The sequence below is a fragment of the Pseudopipra pipra genome, chromosome 4 (assembly GCF_036250125.1).
Source record: "Pseudopipra pipra isolate bDixPip1 chromosome 4, bDixPip1.hap1, whole genome shotgun sequence".
NCBI lineage: Eukaryota > Metazoa > Chordata > Aves > Passeriformes > Pipridae > Pseudopipra > Pseudopipra pipra.
Genome location: NC_087552.1, coordinates 65,129,299 through 65,144,137, shown reverse-complemented (window position 1 = coordinate 65,144,137; position 14,839 = coordinate 65,129,299). Strand labels below are relative to the sequence as shown.

At 36.7% G+C, this 14,839-nt stretch overlaps 1 protein-coding gene across 4 annotated transcripts in view; it reads right to left on the bottom strand.

Annotated features, from left to right (window-relative positions):
- Positions 1 to 12,802, bottom strand: part of SH3TC1 (SH3 domain and tetratricopeptide repeats 1) — a 32,281-nt gene extending 19,479 nt beyond the window's left edge. For 2 of the 4 annotated variants that reach the window (XM_064653331.1, XM_064653333.1), the window contains exons 1-4: positions 12,657 to 12,802; positions 6,735 to 6,983; positions 4,246 to 4,320; positions 1,859 to 1,986 (exon numbers count right to left, since the gene is read on the bottom strand). In XM_064653331.1, coding sequence (XP_064509401.1) covers positions 1,859 to 1,986; positions 4,246 to 4,320; positions 6,735 to 6,942 — 411 coding nt within the window. In that variant the 5' untranslated portion in view covers positions 6,943 to 6,983; positions 12,657 to 12,802. Of the gene's footprint in view, positions 1 to 1,858; positions 1,987 to 3,811; positions 3,901 to 4,245; positions 4,321 to 6,734; positions 6,984 to 12,656 lie in introns of those variants that run through there. The other 2 variants (XM_064653332.1, XM_064653335.1) reach the window with 2 other exon arrangements.
- Positions 12,803 to 14,839: the final 2,037 nt, after the last annotated feature.

The following is a 14,839-nucleotide window of genomic DNA, read 5'->3' as shown; positions in this document are numbered from 1 at the left end:
TCATTCCTGAGTTTACTGTTTCCATGATTAAAACAAATATACTGAAGTATTATTTTTTAAAAAGTGCATGAATATCCTTTTATCCTCATTAATATGGGTTCACATTGCTAGGATAGCATTAGATTATACTTTTAACAAAGATTAGCAATGATCATTGCAAATGGTAATGATGGATTTTAAGAAATTTCAAAAATGCTTAAAGGAGCGACTACAAAAACCTTCAAATAAGTGAAAAATATGTACATTTTGATGGATTCTAACCAAAGAGTTGTAATAGAGAGTGTTTGCAATTCAGTTAGTAGATTAAAAACAGGGTTCCAATGATGCTGGCTACAGTCTTTCAGGGAAATACAAAAAATTATGGTAATTTATAAGACAAATATCTGAACAACTATCTCAGAGAATAAGTCACATGTATAACACATATATATGTTTATATATAACACAAGCTAACATTTCCCATCTTTGCACCCTTGCTTCCATTACATCAAAATGGAGCTTAAAACAATATAAGGACTGATCAAGGAACTGATTCTAATTCAAGGCAGGGAGAGAAGAAATTGTCTCTCCAACTTTTTCTGTAATAGGAGCAAGATGGAACTGATCCACTGATTTTATGACTGTTACATCACAATTTTAAAATGTCTTTAAATTAATTCTGTTCAACTTCCATATTTTCAATTCACACAACCTGAACAGATTAAAATACAAAAGTCCAACCTAGGCCTCTTCAGCAGACATGCCTCATCACTGCTTTGATCTTCTGCATGCCCCTTTCTACACTAGATTACATATTAATGAGAGCCTGAAATCTATTAATAAATTACCAACACATGCTAAAGTATGTCAGCCTCGGGGGCTTTATGTGCTGCCAAATATCAAAACAACATTCTAAGGAAATTTATCATTATCAATCTTGTTTCCTTCAAAGTCTTTTCCCAGTCTGTTTTTAATAAGGCCACAAATCTAGTCTACTTGTATAGCTCTGTTCCTTTGCCTCCTGATCCCATCACCCTTTCCCCTCTAAACAAAATCCAGAGCAGAGCAGCCCAAGTACAGACTGTTTTCACAGCCACAGAATCAGGAGCCTGGTGATGCAGACTTCACAGCACATGAAAGGAAACTGGTGTAGAAACATGTGTCCAAGGCAGTCAAAGCCTTAAGTAAGTAAGATTTCAGTGGTTTGGTTTGCTAGTGAAGGAGGCTGGAACTCATGGTTCAGACAAAAAGGGACACCAGAGGTCAAGTAGTATCATTCTGCTCTTTTATCAAGAGGGAAGAGGAGACTAACTTGTATTCAAAGCAAACCTCATTGGTTGTAGAGGACAGGTTTCCTAAATACAAACAAATTGAAGACAGTAATAAAATTTGGCCAACTCTTGTGTGCTATTTAAAGCTATGTCCATTTAGCCTTAGGAAGTCTAATATTAGGCTATTCTCCTTCAGACTTCCTCTTTGGCTTAGTAGTGAGCTTCCCAGGTCACTTGCATGCCAAATGACTCCAAGTGACTGAAAACTGAAGTGAAGAGTCAATATGAGGGCAAATTAAAAAAAAAAAACAAAACAACTTTATTTCCTTTTGTATTTGATTTGTAAATCAAAGCAGAATGTTTTTAAAATAAAACCCTTCAATGTCTTAAGCTGGGTTTATTTACTGTACATCAATTTTCCAGTCTTTTCAAGTAGTTTAATATTTCTAAAGTCCCTATGTGGTTTTGGGCAATGGGAAACACTGGTCACTCAAAATCAAGCATGCAGCACATAGATGGAAATGGAACCCCAGTATCTTTCAGATTGTTTCAGTAGCACATGGTATCTTCTCTGAATAAATAAAACAATTTCCAAGCAATTGACTTACACTGAAAACTGCCATCACCTCCCTGCTGTCGTTTTCAAGAAGACGAAGCTGCCCTCTGAGCTGTCTTTGGAGTCTAGGATCAGGACATCCACTCTTTCGTCTTACCATTGTTAACTTCAAGGAGATATCTGGAGAATGATATCCATTTTCAGTGCTAAAAGTTCTGTAACTCAGCTTTGGAGAACCAGAAAATCCCTCAAAATCATAGAATATACATTAAAACATATTTTTTCAGCTTCAGAGACAGGCACACAGAAATTCATCTACTGTATGTTTCTTTTACATTTTTATTATCCAATAGACATAGGAGCCTAGCATGAAACAATTTTTCATAATGAAGCCTACAGTTCTACAAAGCAGCATGATAAGCAGGTCTATAGAAATTTTGGGAGACAACTGACACTTATGGATGGAAAATATGAAAAAAGCAAGCAGTTGGTAATTTGTCAAATTAGACAGCTCTACGGACATTGTGAACATGCCCAGATTTCCAAATATTCCATGCATATTTAAAAAAAAAAAATCAAGGCAAACAGATACAGCCATCACCAAAAAAACCCCACCCAGAACTGAACAACAAAACCCACAGATAGTTCAGCATGTTCCAACAATTCTTTATGCTAATCTTAAATTCACAGTTATCTGACATGTCACCCCCAGTACTTCAGAAGGCTTTTAGAAATTGAATATTGAAAAAGCTTTTTCTCAACTAAGCTGGCTGAACAGCAACAACCAAATTAAATGGTCCAACTAAAAGCTCACATACATGATTTTCCCAGCACATCTGAAAGCAGCTAGATACCTGTTCTCAGCTCTTGACATCTATTTATGAGAAACTCTTATTGAAGCTAAGGGTATAGTTCCAGCTAGCTTTTCTCAGATAAAGAGGATCTTTCATAAAGCTGCTTTCATTCTGCACTAATTCATTAATTTAGCTCAATAACAGTAAATCATAAGTTTTCAGATACACAGATGAGTACATAAGCCAATAATACCCACTCAGGAAGAGTCCCAGTTGCAAAGTGTGTAAATAGGTCACACTTCCAGCAATAAATGGGACTGTTGTGCATACTAAAATATTCCACCTCCTCCGAGTTTCACCTTTTAGTCAGGTAAAATAGATATTTTTCACATTTTATTATAATATAATACATCTTAATCTGTTTTCAGAGGGTTTCCTATGTATGTTTCCAGGAGTTTTACCATGACTTGCACCTAAATTACTCGTTACTTTAAGGTCAAGAAGAGTGGCTCAGAAATATAAAGCACTGTTACTGAATCACAAGACCTCTCTGTTTAAGCTGTGGTCATACAGTCAATTGGTAGCACAAAGAACACAAACTAGTGTATTTGAATGTTATTCAGATCACTATTAGGGAACAGAACTGTTGAACTTTTCGTTCTACCTGAAGCCATAAAAAATAATGACACAAGACTTACTTAATTTGTATTTTTGTTTTACACAGTCAGATTGATACAGAGTTAAATATGTAATTGTAGAAACACAATTTAAGTTTTATATAAAGTTAATGTTACTGAAATAATACTGAATTTGAATGAAGACAAAAGAAATATGGCTGCTTCTGTCAAAAAAAACCTATTAATGGCTTATAGAAATGAAATATGGTCCAAAAACCCTATGGTAATCTTCCCATCTGCTTCTGTGAGCTCTGATTCATACCCTCAGTAACGAAGAGCTCAAATTCTATACAGAGTGAGACAAGCAGGTACATAAGCACAAATAAATTAAGTGCAAATAACCACACGCCTGGGGAAAAAACTGTCTACCACTGACATGATTTGTCAGATCAATCCAGAAATCAGAGCACATCCCAGTGTTGTTTTTCATGGCTATTTCTCTTCCTCCACAAGCAAGAGAAGGGAAATGTGCCAAGACCCTCAATTCACAGAGCCTGCCATGAACCCTCCAGAAGGGAAGCCTGCTGTACTTACTTACTGAAGAACTGCACTTAATTGCCACTTCATTGAAAATACAGCATTAAAGAAAAAAAATAAAAAATGAGAATTGGAAAGGCCACAAACTGAAAAAAAAAAATAAAAAATAAGACATTGGAAGGATTGAAATCCATATGTCAAATAAGCAATGAACTTTTCATTTGCTCTTTTTTTCTTAGCAATTACAATATAGTCCATAAATTATCTCTGGCTTTTATAGCAGTTATTCCCTCTTTTTATGAGAAATTCTCAACAAATATCATGTAGAAGTTGGATGCTTCACATCTGCCATGAAGGACATTATAAACTTTACAGGAGTGATGACTGCAAATGTTGACATAGTTGAGTTGTCTCAATTTAAAAAAAAAAAAAAAAGTAAGCAATGAGAAGAGCATTATATCTACAAGACATCATGGGAAAAAATGCCTTACCAGTTGGAAAATTCTCTGCCTGATTTGGAAGGATCCTTGAACTGACATTCATGCATTTTTCACTTTGAGAACACCCTATTATGATAAATGAAAGGAATGGTTATGTGCATTTTCTAAGTCCATAAAACTCACACACACAAAATAAACCCTCAAATGTCCCCCACTTCCAAAGCATTTTATATTCCAATTTATATTCCAATGCATCAGATAATTACTAGCAGAAAATAACTATTTCTCCCCTTCCTGCTGTATAATTCCCAAAGCCCTCAAAAAGTGTCTGCAGAACATTTCTCTCCTACTGGAGCAGAGGAAGTTACATCTTGATTTCCTCATTTTTATGCAAAGTTTCAAGATGGAGGGTTGGTAGAAAAACAGGCTCTCAGGAAACTGAATTCCCCTTCAGGAGGCAGCAAGGGTCAGACTTCATTTTCTCTTTCCTTACACCTATACTAAAAAGTGGCCTCCACTGGTGCTTCAGTAGTATAAACTGGTAATGATATGTGTGTCTTGTACCAATTCATACATGGAGAACTAATCCTTCTGTATTTGTTAAGAGCTTAATGCTTTGGAGATGGTACTGTAAAAATCTAGTGATTTAAAGTTTTAGAAAAATAACACAAATTAGGTATAATTTAAGTTAATAGTAATCTGCTTTTTTTCTTTTAGCCCATATTTCTTCCAGTCCTTTTGGGAATTATATATTTTCATGCTGAAGAAACACCTACTCTAACCAATTCCATTTTCTCAAGGTTTTCTCGGCAAAAATCAGTGAAGATAAGACTTGATGTTTCTAAGAATAAGAGGGGGTGAAATAGATCTTTCATTTTTAGAAGAAAACTTCTGAGGCAATTTTCATGTATCCCAAGACATTTTCCTCTGCTTTTAAGAAAAAAGCTCCTGTAATATAGTAGGATATGGTAATTTCCAAGTCTTTTGCATCTTCCCTCAAGTGCATCTATTGATGTTACATGAACAAAGTTATGCAAATAAATAAGGATATATAAAAAACAGACTTTTCACTCCACAAAAAAAAAAAAAAAAGGAAGTAAGCAGTAAAAACAATCTTTAAGGCCTATTACTAGTGAATACTAGAACTAGAGACTGCAGTCCCCAAACACTTTTGTTTTTGTAGGTTTTTGGTTGGGTGTTTAACAGGGGCATTGGGATTTTGTTTGGTGTTTTGTTTGTTTGATGGTGGTTTTTTTTTAATCTCTACTCAATGATATTTGCTTTTAAATAGAAATTTGATAGTGCACTCACTACAGTGTAGGTTGACTGTATCTAAGAAGCATTCTAAATTTAAGTTCCCCAGAGCTTACTTGGTTGTAGTTCTGTTTTTTCTTGTTTTAGAAGTATTAACAGAGCAATTGTCAAAACTTTGACAACATGTTATCAATGGCTTTGATAATCACTTAATAGTTGATTAGGACAACAAATTAGCATATGTTTTTGGTATGTGAACTTGGCGTCACTATTATTTTGATGTTACCAGATATAACTTCCTTTGCAAGGTATTTATCAAGACATTAACATCCATCAGCTAATGTTTTATTTAAAGCTTTCCTAAGTCACAGAAATCAGGTTTAAAGCAAAATCTATGAGCAAGAATTTTAATTACTCGTAGTTCAATTTAAAATAATAGTTTGTTATTAAATTTGAGTAAAAGTATGAGAGTTACTATAAATACAGTTTAAACCTGTTTAAACTGTTTAAAGTGCTATAATTAGATTCAAGAACTCAAAATAAACTCCATCCCCATCCCAACTTAATGGAATGACTTGCACACTTCTTGGCAAGCTGAAGAGAAACTTTATACTGCTCTGAGATGCTTGTACCTGGTATTTGATGTCAGAAGAGTTGCAGTTGTGAACAGAAAAACATTGTGTAAATCACAGGACATAAAATTTTAAATGAAATAGTTTTGCCATGATTGTTTGAAGTATTTTCACATACAGAAAGCTCTTGAACCTAGCAAAGTAAGAGCCTGGCAATGGCCACCTACCTATGCCACTACACCCTTCCACTCAAAAGGTGCTTCTGACTTGCAAGATCTTACTGCAAGATGTGTGTTTCCATTTGCACAAATATAAATATAGTATTACATCTTTTGATTAGAAAAGGAAGTTAAAAATTTTATAACAACAGAAACATACAATCTAATTTGGCTTCTGAATCTTAAAGATATAGCAAAAAGTGCTAGACAAAGAAGTCACATTTCAGTATTCTGGCTTTTTGCTTCTGGTGATTTCCATCTCCTCTTATTTTACTAATGGATAATCCATTTGTCTACCCAAAGTGAATTTCAATACAGATTGTTCAATAGTCCAATCTATGCAGTATTGCCATGAAGGAAATATAGCCACTTGTATTTCAAAAAAAGGCTCAGCTGGAAAAACATATGACAGTTCTCAGCTTGTGCACAGTTTAAAGTAATTTAAATGCAAAGAGAAGTCAAGAGCAGAGTGACCGGCCTATATTAGAGGTCTTACCCATTTGTTCTTGCAATGTGTCCATCCCAACTCCATCCCTGACAGTGCTGATGGTAGCTTTGCCCTCCAAATATTTGCAGTTAGGCCTGCACCTTCCCTGCTCCATTTCTTTCCTCTCCAATTTCTTGTCTTGCTTTCCCTCCAGACCAGGGAAAGTGGCATTAGTGCTGAGCATGGATGAGCTCTCTCCCACTGCTGAATTCTCCATGTGAAGTTCCTCACAGTGATGCAACTAACATTATTAACAATCTGAGGGGGAAAAAAAAGAACAGTAATTTTTTTTCTAACAGTCAGAATAAATGCCCATATTCAAGAGCCATCCCTTTCCTGCAGGAGTTATTTTTAATTGTAACATGGATTAAATAACTTGCTTTAGACTTCTTTCAGAGGAATTGTTGTGTAACACCCAGATTCATACCAGAAAAAGCTCCTGCAACCAGGTGGCATCACTACTTTAGCAACAAAGCAATACACTTGGCAAAATCCAAGGCCTGAAGTGAAATGTACTTGTGCCCACTGCTAATTATTCTTTCTTGGCCAGTTTTAAAGCAGAGTCTCCAAGGGATAGCATCATTCACATTAACAAAGGCATTGCAGGGGAAAAACATCATTTTCTAAAGGCGACAAGAGTGGAACGGGTACTGCATGCTTAATTCAAACAAGAAGGAAGGTTTGCATGCAAGGATCTAAATATTACTTTGCAGTAAAGCAGAAGAATGAAGCTAGAGGCTGAGACTGGCAGCAAGACTGTTATTGGCATGAACACCAGGAAAATGAATTGAAATAGAAATAGAGCACAAGTAGTTGCAAGCTTCACTGCTCCCTCTAGGCACTGACATGAGATGTGCTGCAATTCCTTTTCCTGGGCACAAGCTACTTCAGCTTCAGGAAGACACAGCCAAGCCATCAGCCAATGCATCCACAATTGAGGTGACTCACACAGCCAGCACATGCCCACTGATATTTAGACCCTTTTCCTCAGTGGGCTTTAACATGTCTCTGGGGGATTTCATAAAGCCACAGGATAGATTTTGATTTAGTCCTGTCATTTGGACTTAATCCAAATTCCTCTATGTTTACTCCAGTCATACTCATTAATGAGCTATACTCATTATGAGTCTGGAAACTTATAATCTTCATGAAAATTCCTCTATCATTTGTTTTCCAGCAGAATTTGGTTAAATCTAAAACTGTAGATGAAAGATTACTTTTGGTCTGCTAAAACCTCAGACTAATGCCTGGTCACCTACTATTCCCCTTATGACCTGCCTTCAGACTGGTCAGGAAGTTTCTCCCTTCTCCATTTACCATGCATTGGGGTGTCCAAAGCACATTGTTCTGGCTTGTTTCTTCACATCGCTGCCTTCCAACCCTTCTTGTGCTCCAAGCTTCATGTCATGGATCCCTAAACCTGAGCAAACCACTTGAACAGCACAACAGTTCCCAGCTGCCTGCCATGGCAGACAGGGATACAGGACAAGGCAGGATCTGTCTGACAACTTATATACTGCTTTGCAGTCATTGAAATCTTTACCCCAAATGAGCACTTCTTGAAAAAACAGTAAATTATATATAGACAGAGGTAAGTTATGCAATTATAAGAAATTAATGAGGTATAGTTACACATGGTATGACCAGCTCAGGGAATTAAACCATAACCATATCTACCACCAGACCATAAATTAGTGAAGTATAAAGAAATCTAGGCTGGATGTTGTTCTGCTGTGTTCATTGTCCCACTTTGCTGTTTTTCAAAAGATGCTTTTTGTGCTGCATTGCAGTTCTCCATATTAAGCTATGTGTATATATTCATATACGTCTATGAAACATAGGTAGTAACTCAAACACAAGTAATTTTTATGCCTTCTCTCAGAAAAGAACATTTTCACTAACATATTTGGTTAACATTGTCATTCAGATTTAGATGCATTTCTCTCACTAACTTCCTGAAAAACTGTCTATCAGACATGATGACCTAGTTATAAATTATTAAAAATACAGGCCTGCCAGAGGCCAAACTCACTTTGAGAGGGATAGGCTTTCCATTTATATAGCTGATCTTTTCCTTAAAGTAATGACAGTAGCTAACACTATTCTTTTCAGTACTGTACCAAGATCATACGTAATGCATTCCAATTTTCACACTTAGGAATTAAATATTTTTCTACATATATTTTGTAAATAGTGGTATCTCCTGTTTAAAAAGATGTAAATATTGTGGTATTAATGATAATTTAATTCCAAAGGTGATTATTTAAATTACATAGTTCTATGAATCCAAAGCCAGTTGTTATTTTTAGATCAGGATTACCCCTAATCCCAGAAATGAAATTCAGTGTTCAGATTATTAATTTTTTCCATAAGCTCCTATCCACAAGCAAAAATATCATCCTCCACAGAATTTAGGAAAACAAGTATACTCTGACCTGAATTACTAGAGTTCAGTTGAGCTGGAGAAGAGACATTGATTAACTTCTCATGTCTTCTGCATCAGTTTTATGTTGCTAAGAGTAACATATATACAGGGCTGTGAATGAATTTATAAAGCTTGGTGCTGCAAAAGCAAGTAGGACATCTGAACAAATCAAAATGGATATAATCTGTGTAAGAAGATTCAGTCATAGTATGCCAGAGCCTAAGCCAAGGGGGAAAAAAATAAATCAGAATGAATGAAAGACAAGCAAAACAGGTATGTTCTTTGCATGTTTTCACTTAGCTCTTCCAAGATGCACCAAAAAAATCCTCAAATCTCAAACACTTTTAACAGTCATGCTCTCCTCTGTAGATTCCTTTTCCATTTTTAATGTTTGCCTTAACTATCAAATGTCAACCCATGTGGCTCTGTGTAAGTACTGAGAACAAGACAGTAAACAACTTCCCTGTAGCTAGGCACCTAGCCTACCTAGGCTCTTTTGAATGCTTTTTAGCATCTAAATGTATCCTAAGTGACACTAATTTGATCCCAAGTGACAAAGATTCCATAGAACTTTACACATCACTATACTTTTACTATTTACCTTTAACTATCACGTACATACCCCAAGGAACAAAACCGTAACACATAAGCAATGCTACAGTATAATCACCCTATTATATTGGTGCTTTCTCATCAATTTTTAAACAGTTCCAGTACAAATTAAAGCAGATTCAATGGCACAAAACCAGAGAAAATATTCTTCCAATATAAAACAGCTTTACAGAATATTAAACTGCAGAGCTTGAGTCATTCTCATTATTAGAGATTTTTTCATAAACCTATAATGCTAGTAAGTATAATGCTAAGTTAGCAACTAACCATTTGTTGATAGCAACAAATACAAGATTAAGATCTTCAAGATTTAAGATCTACCACTCACCATATAAAGTTTGTCTTCTATAACCAGTTCTTACAATCTACATTTATGTGCACTGACTAAGCGCTTTATTTATAATTTACACAAAGTTATTTTTCTCATGCTCTTTGAGACTTGACCAAGAAATTCCTATTTGGTGCAGGATTTTGGAAAAACAGGGATATGATTAACTTTTATGACCAAAATAAGAGCCATGCAGGCAATATGTGGCACTTCCCACTGCTCTGGGGGACCCTCAGTTTCTGAGGCGGGTACTCGCACTGGGAACGAGCAGAGAAGAGAGGCAGACACTGCACAGCTCAACCCTTTGAGCGCTGCTGGGTGCACTGGTATCCTCCCTCCCTGTGGTGTGAGCTCCCTGGACACAGGGAATGTGTGGGGCAGCACACAGAGCCATTGGTGGCACCTGTCCAGGTTTGTGAGGTTCAGAAGGTCCCTCCACCTTCCCCTTCATTTATCATAGGGCACAGCAGGCAGGAAAGGTCTGTATTCAACAGCTGTACAACATGAGGTGAAAATAAGACTTTCTCCTATTGGAAGTTGAATAGAACAATTCCTCTATCATGCTTTTCCCTGTGTTGTTGCTTCCTTTTTACTAAATGCTTTCAAAGCACAGCTACCCAGGGAAAAAAAAAAACCAAAACACTTACAGTTTAACATTTTCCATTTCCCTAACTATGTAGGTTGAGGGCTGTTTTTTCCCCTTGCCTTTTATTATTGTTTTAAGAGGCGTTGGGTGACAGGAACACTCTCCCAACCAATTCCTTTCCATTTAAGGGGTGTTGAAGGAGGAAACCAATAACATCCACTGAACAGATACTCTCTCTCCCTTTAAAAGTATATTTCTAAGTATGAAACTAGGACCCAGTATATAAAAATGGGCTATATTTGAACCAGTTGCCTAAAACCTGCATGCAATACAGTATTTCTTTAATTCATCATCTTCCCTCTAGGAGGCTCAGGACAACTTACTAATGACTAGCTTCAAGTAATCAATGGCAGTGGCAACTATAATTATTCTAGTTTTACAGAGATTGCAATCAAGACAGATTATTTGCAGTCATGCACAAGTGCTGGAGAAGTTCAGAGCTGAAAGGCTGAAATAATTTACTCCAAGAGGATTATTCACACATCATAAACATCCTGGATGGTACAAGGTTACTGCCCCTACTCCTGTGTGCACCAGTTTCTATCTGACCCAGAGAAAATAAGCAGCAACAAAATTTGTTTCTCCCCTCATGTCACCTGAGCTCCTGATGGATTTGCACTCTGGTAGCCCCCAAATTTTTACTCATCTCTTGTGGTGTATTATGTTCCTCCAGTGTTCCAAACCACCAGAGACAGCTAGTGAATCCTGCATTGATTTCATTTAAAGCACATTTGGCTGTGGGTACATCCTTGATCATCTGCTCTGCCTCATCTCCTGTACATCCTAAATGTTATACAATGCCTCAATATTGCCACTATACTGCCCTCAGTTAATCTAGGTAATTTTTCCAAACTGATGCTAGATTAGATATTTTATTATTCCTTCTTCCCAGTTTCAACTCGCATTTGTTTTGCATCTTTTGTATAAGGCTACAAACATCTTAAAGCCAAGATCATGATAAACTTTGTCCTCAGAGAGAGTAAAACACAGCTTTGATCTCTATGAAATTCAGTCACAGGTATGAATATAAAAAAAAAATCCATATTAGATTCTATATAGAAAACAATTTTTATTTATTACACAGAAAGGTAAAGCAAATCTATAGTTAGAGTATAGAGACTTAGGAATCTGAGTACTCTCCGGAAATGGAAGATTGACTCCTTTATCACTGAAGTAGCTTTAGGTTAGTTAGTAAACCTCAGTAAACAATGTTGCAAGCAGTATCATTGTTCAGGCTAGTCTATAAACAAAAATGCCCTGGCAAGCTTCAGAGATACAACAGATTCCTTTAAAAGTTTTAACCCTCCCTTACAATTAATTTTCTTCATATCTCAGTAGCACTGAAATATGCCTTGTACCCTCAATCCAGCTATGAAAGCACCATAAGTCCAAAATTTCCAATTTTGGACATGGAAAACTGGATACTAAAATCCACAATCTCATAATTGCTTAAAACCAAGCATAAACTCTGGGATTCTTAAAAAAAAAAAAAAAAAAAAAAAAAAAAAAAACAGATCATTGTTATAAAATTAAAAAAAGGCATCTGTGAACCTCAGCACTTGATTTTGAGTGCTAGATATACAGAATTTGGCCTGTGGCAGCTAATGCAGAAGAATAAAGTAGGAGCTGCTGCTATTGAACAGCAGCTCAGCTCACACAACACTACCTGGAAGAGGGAAGACGGAGCAGCACAGGAACTCCCAGCAGGTTGTCAGAACCATGATAGATCACATTTACATATATTTTCCAGTCATTTCATTATGGACACACCAAAGCACAGAACACTACTGAAATCACCCCTGCTTAGCTGGTTGCAATTCTAACACATTGACAATAAACCTACAGTCAAATATCAGATGAATAGTACCTAAAACAGAGCAAAAGAGGAAATGCAGGTATAGAGCACAGGACTTCTCCTACCTTTTCCAGGTCTGATTCCCTACAACATGCTGGTAAAGAGCCTGCAGATCCGTGCCTTCCTCAGCTCTGCTCAAAACTGACTCCAGCACAGCTCTTCCTGTTTGACCTTCTTATCTTTCCTGTTGATTGCACAGCCCAGCTTGGATGTGGCAAGTACAAAAAAGTTGTGTATTAACCGATACTGTTAATTCAAAAGCTTTTTTTTTTTAAAAAAAGAAACATTCCTGAGCATGAAGCTGAGATACTAAAGTTCATTATGCAAACCAGAAATGTACCAAGCGTGCTGGAAGGTTCATTCACACACTCTTGCTTTTCAAAGCAATAATTCATTGTGGCATTTTGCATTGGTGGCTAGAAGGCTCCAAGGGACACATCCAGGCCGTTGTGCTGAGAGCATTGTTCAGACAAAAGTACCAAAGAGTCCTTCAGATGGAGTACAGGGCTTTGGTGCCTCTTTGCTTTTGATCACAAAATTAGATTTCTTCCTATCATTCCAGCTACAAAAAACACTGATGAAAAACTGTTTGACAGCAAATTTAGAGTGATATGCTCAGGTCTAAATCAAGTGTATGGTTTAGCAGATCTATCATGCACTATGCATCATTAAATATCAGATGCAGCAGTTTGGAGTTGAGCAAGACTGTTGTGGAACGTAATGCAGAACTTGTCTTCTGTGTAACAAGACTACCATTGATCCAGGTGCCATATCCTTAATGACCCACAAATGCAAGGCTGAGAAAAACTGAAAACAATCCATCCTATCTCAAATCTGCTTCTTTTTTGTCGTCCACACCTTGAGATGTTTTTATGTTCTATTCCTCCTTAACACACCATACATTTCACACACAGTTAGGCACAGTTATGCTAGTCCTACAGGTAAGCATCAAGTGCCTCACATGCATCAGTCAGTGTGGGCTGCATTGCAGCAGGGACTACATGGGAACAGAACAGACAGAGAGTGTGCACTCCAAAACCATACACACACCTCAGGCATCTCCAGTCGGCAACATCACCATGTTTGGGATATGAGGCTATTGACCAGTTGCCTGTGTGTTGGCAGGGTGGATGCTGTTCCAAAACACAGCAAACAGTCAGAGAGAGCCTGTGGGATTGGGCAGCACTTGGAGAATGGGGTTTGAGGTGATGGGTTGTCCCACACTGCACTGCTGCCCTCATATACCTCTTGCCAGGGGGAATAGAAAAACAGACCCTTCAGATGCCTTTGAGAACTTAGTTATGACTCCTGCCAATCCATCTCAAGGAACATGCACTTAAAAGTTGTTTTTAAACATTATAAATTATACTCTCATTTACCTTACTTCATCCCATCACACCACATTAACATGAATTATAAATGCTACTTCATGCTGATCGGCCAATCTGTTCCCGCAGTGTGCTTGGGAACTCTCCATCTCTCCAGAAATTATGAAGTTGAAGGTATTCCAGTAATTGTATAAATCACAACTAACCAATCATCCCAGGGGGAAATAATTTGATATTTCACTGTAATGTAGTACACAAAGCATACCACTTCAGGTTTCATTGATTTATGTAGTAACTACGCCAACAGCATGAAATACCACATTTCTGTCACCATTTTACTGGCTAATTTTCTATGACTTTTATGAAAGTCTAAATCTTTTAAATCACATTTATTTATACATATATTTAAGGATAATCTTTGGTTAAATTTTATAACCTCAGTTTTTCAATGGTATTCCTCTTCTTTTATGTGTATTCAAGGTAGTTTGGAAAAAAAAAATAAAAATGAAAGCCACATAAGCCTACTTTTTTCCCATTGAATACCAATATTTCATTCCCTATTTCTAGGTCCCAATCATTTTAGAATCTACCACTGACTAGTGTGTCCCTAAAATCTCAAAAGATTCAACTAATTTTTATTTTAGAGCACTGAAATTAGGAGAGATGCAACTCACTTCAGGAAACATGTAACAAAATAACACCAAGGCTCCTTAACTCCCTTTTCCATACCTGCTTAGACTCATAGAATAGTTTGGGTTGGAAGGGATATTTAAAAGTCATCTAGTCCAACTCCCCCCTGCAATGAGAAGGGCATCTTCAACCAGAACAGGAATCTTCAGCTTCCTCTATGATTTTACTCTGAAGTGAGTAATACTCCATGGTATTTCATCACTTCAATTCTTGGTGGTGTATATTGACAT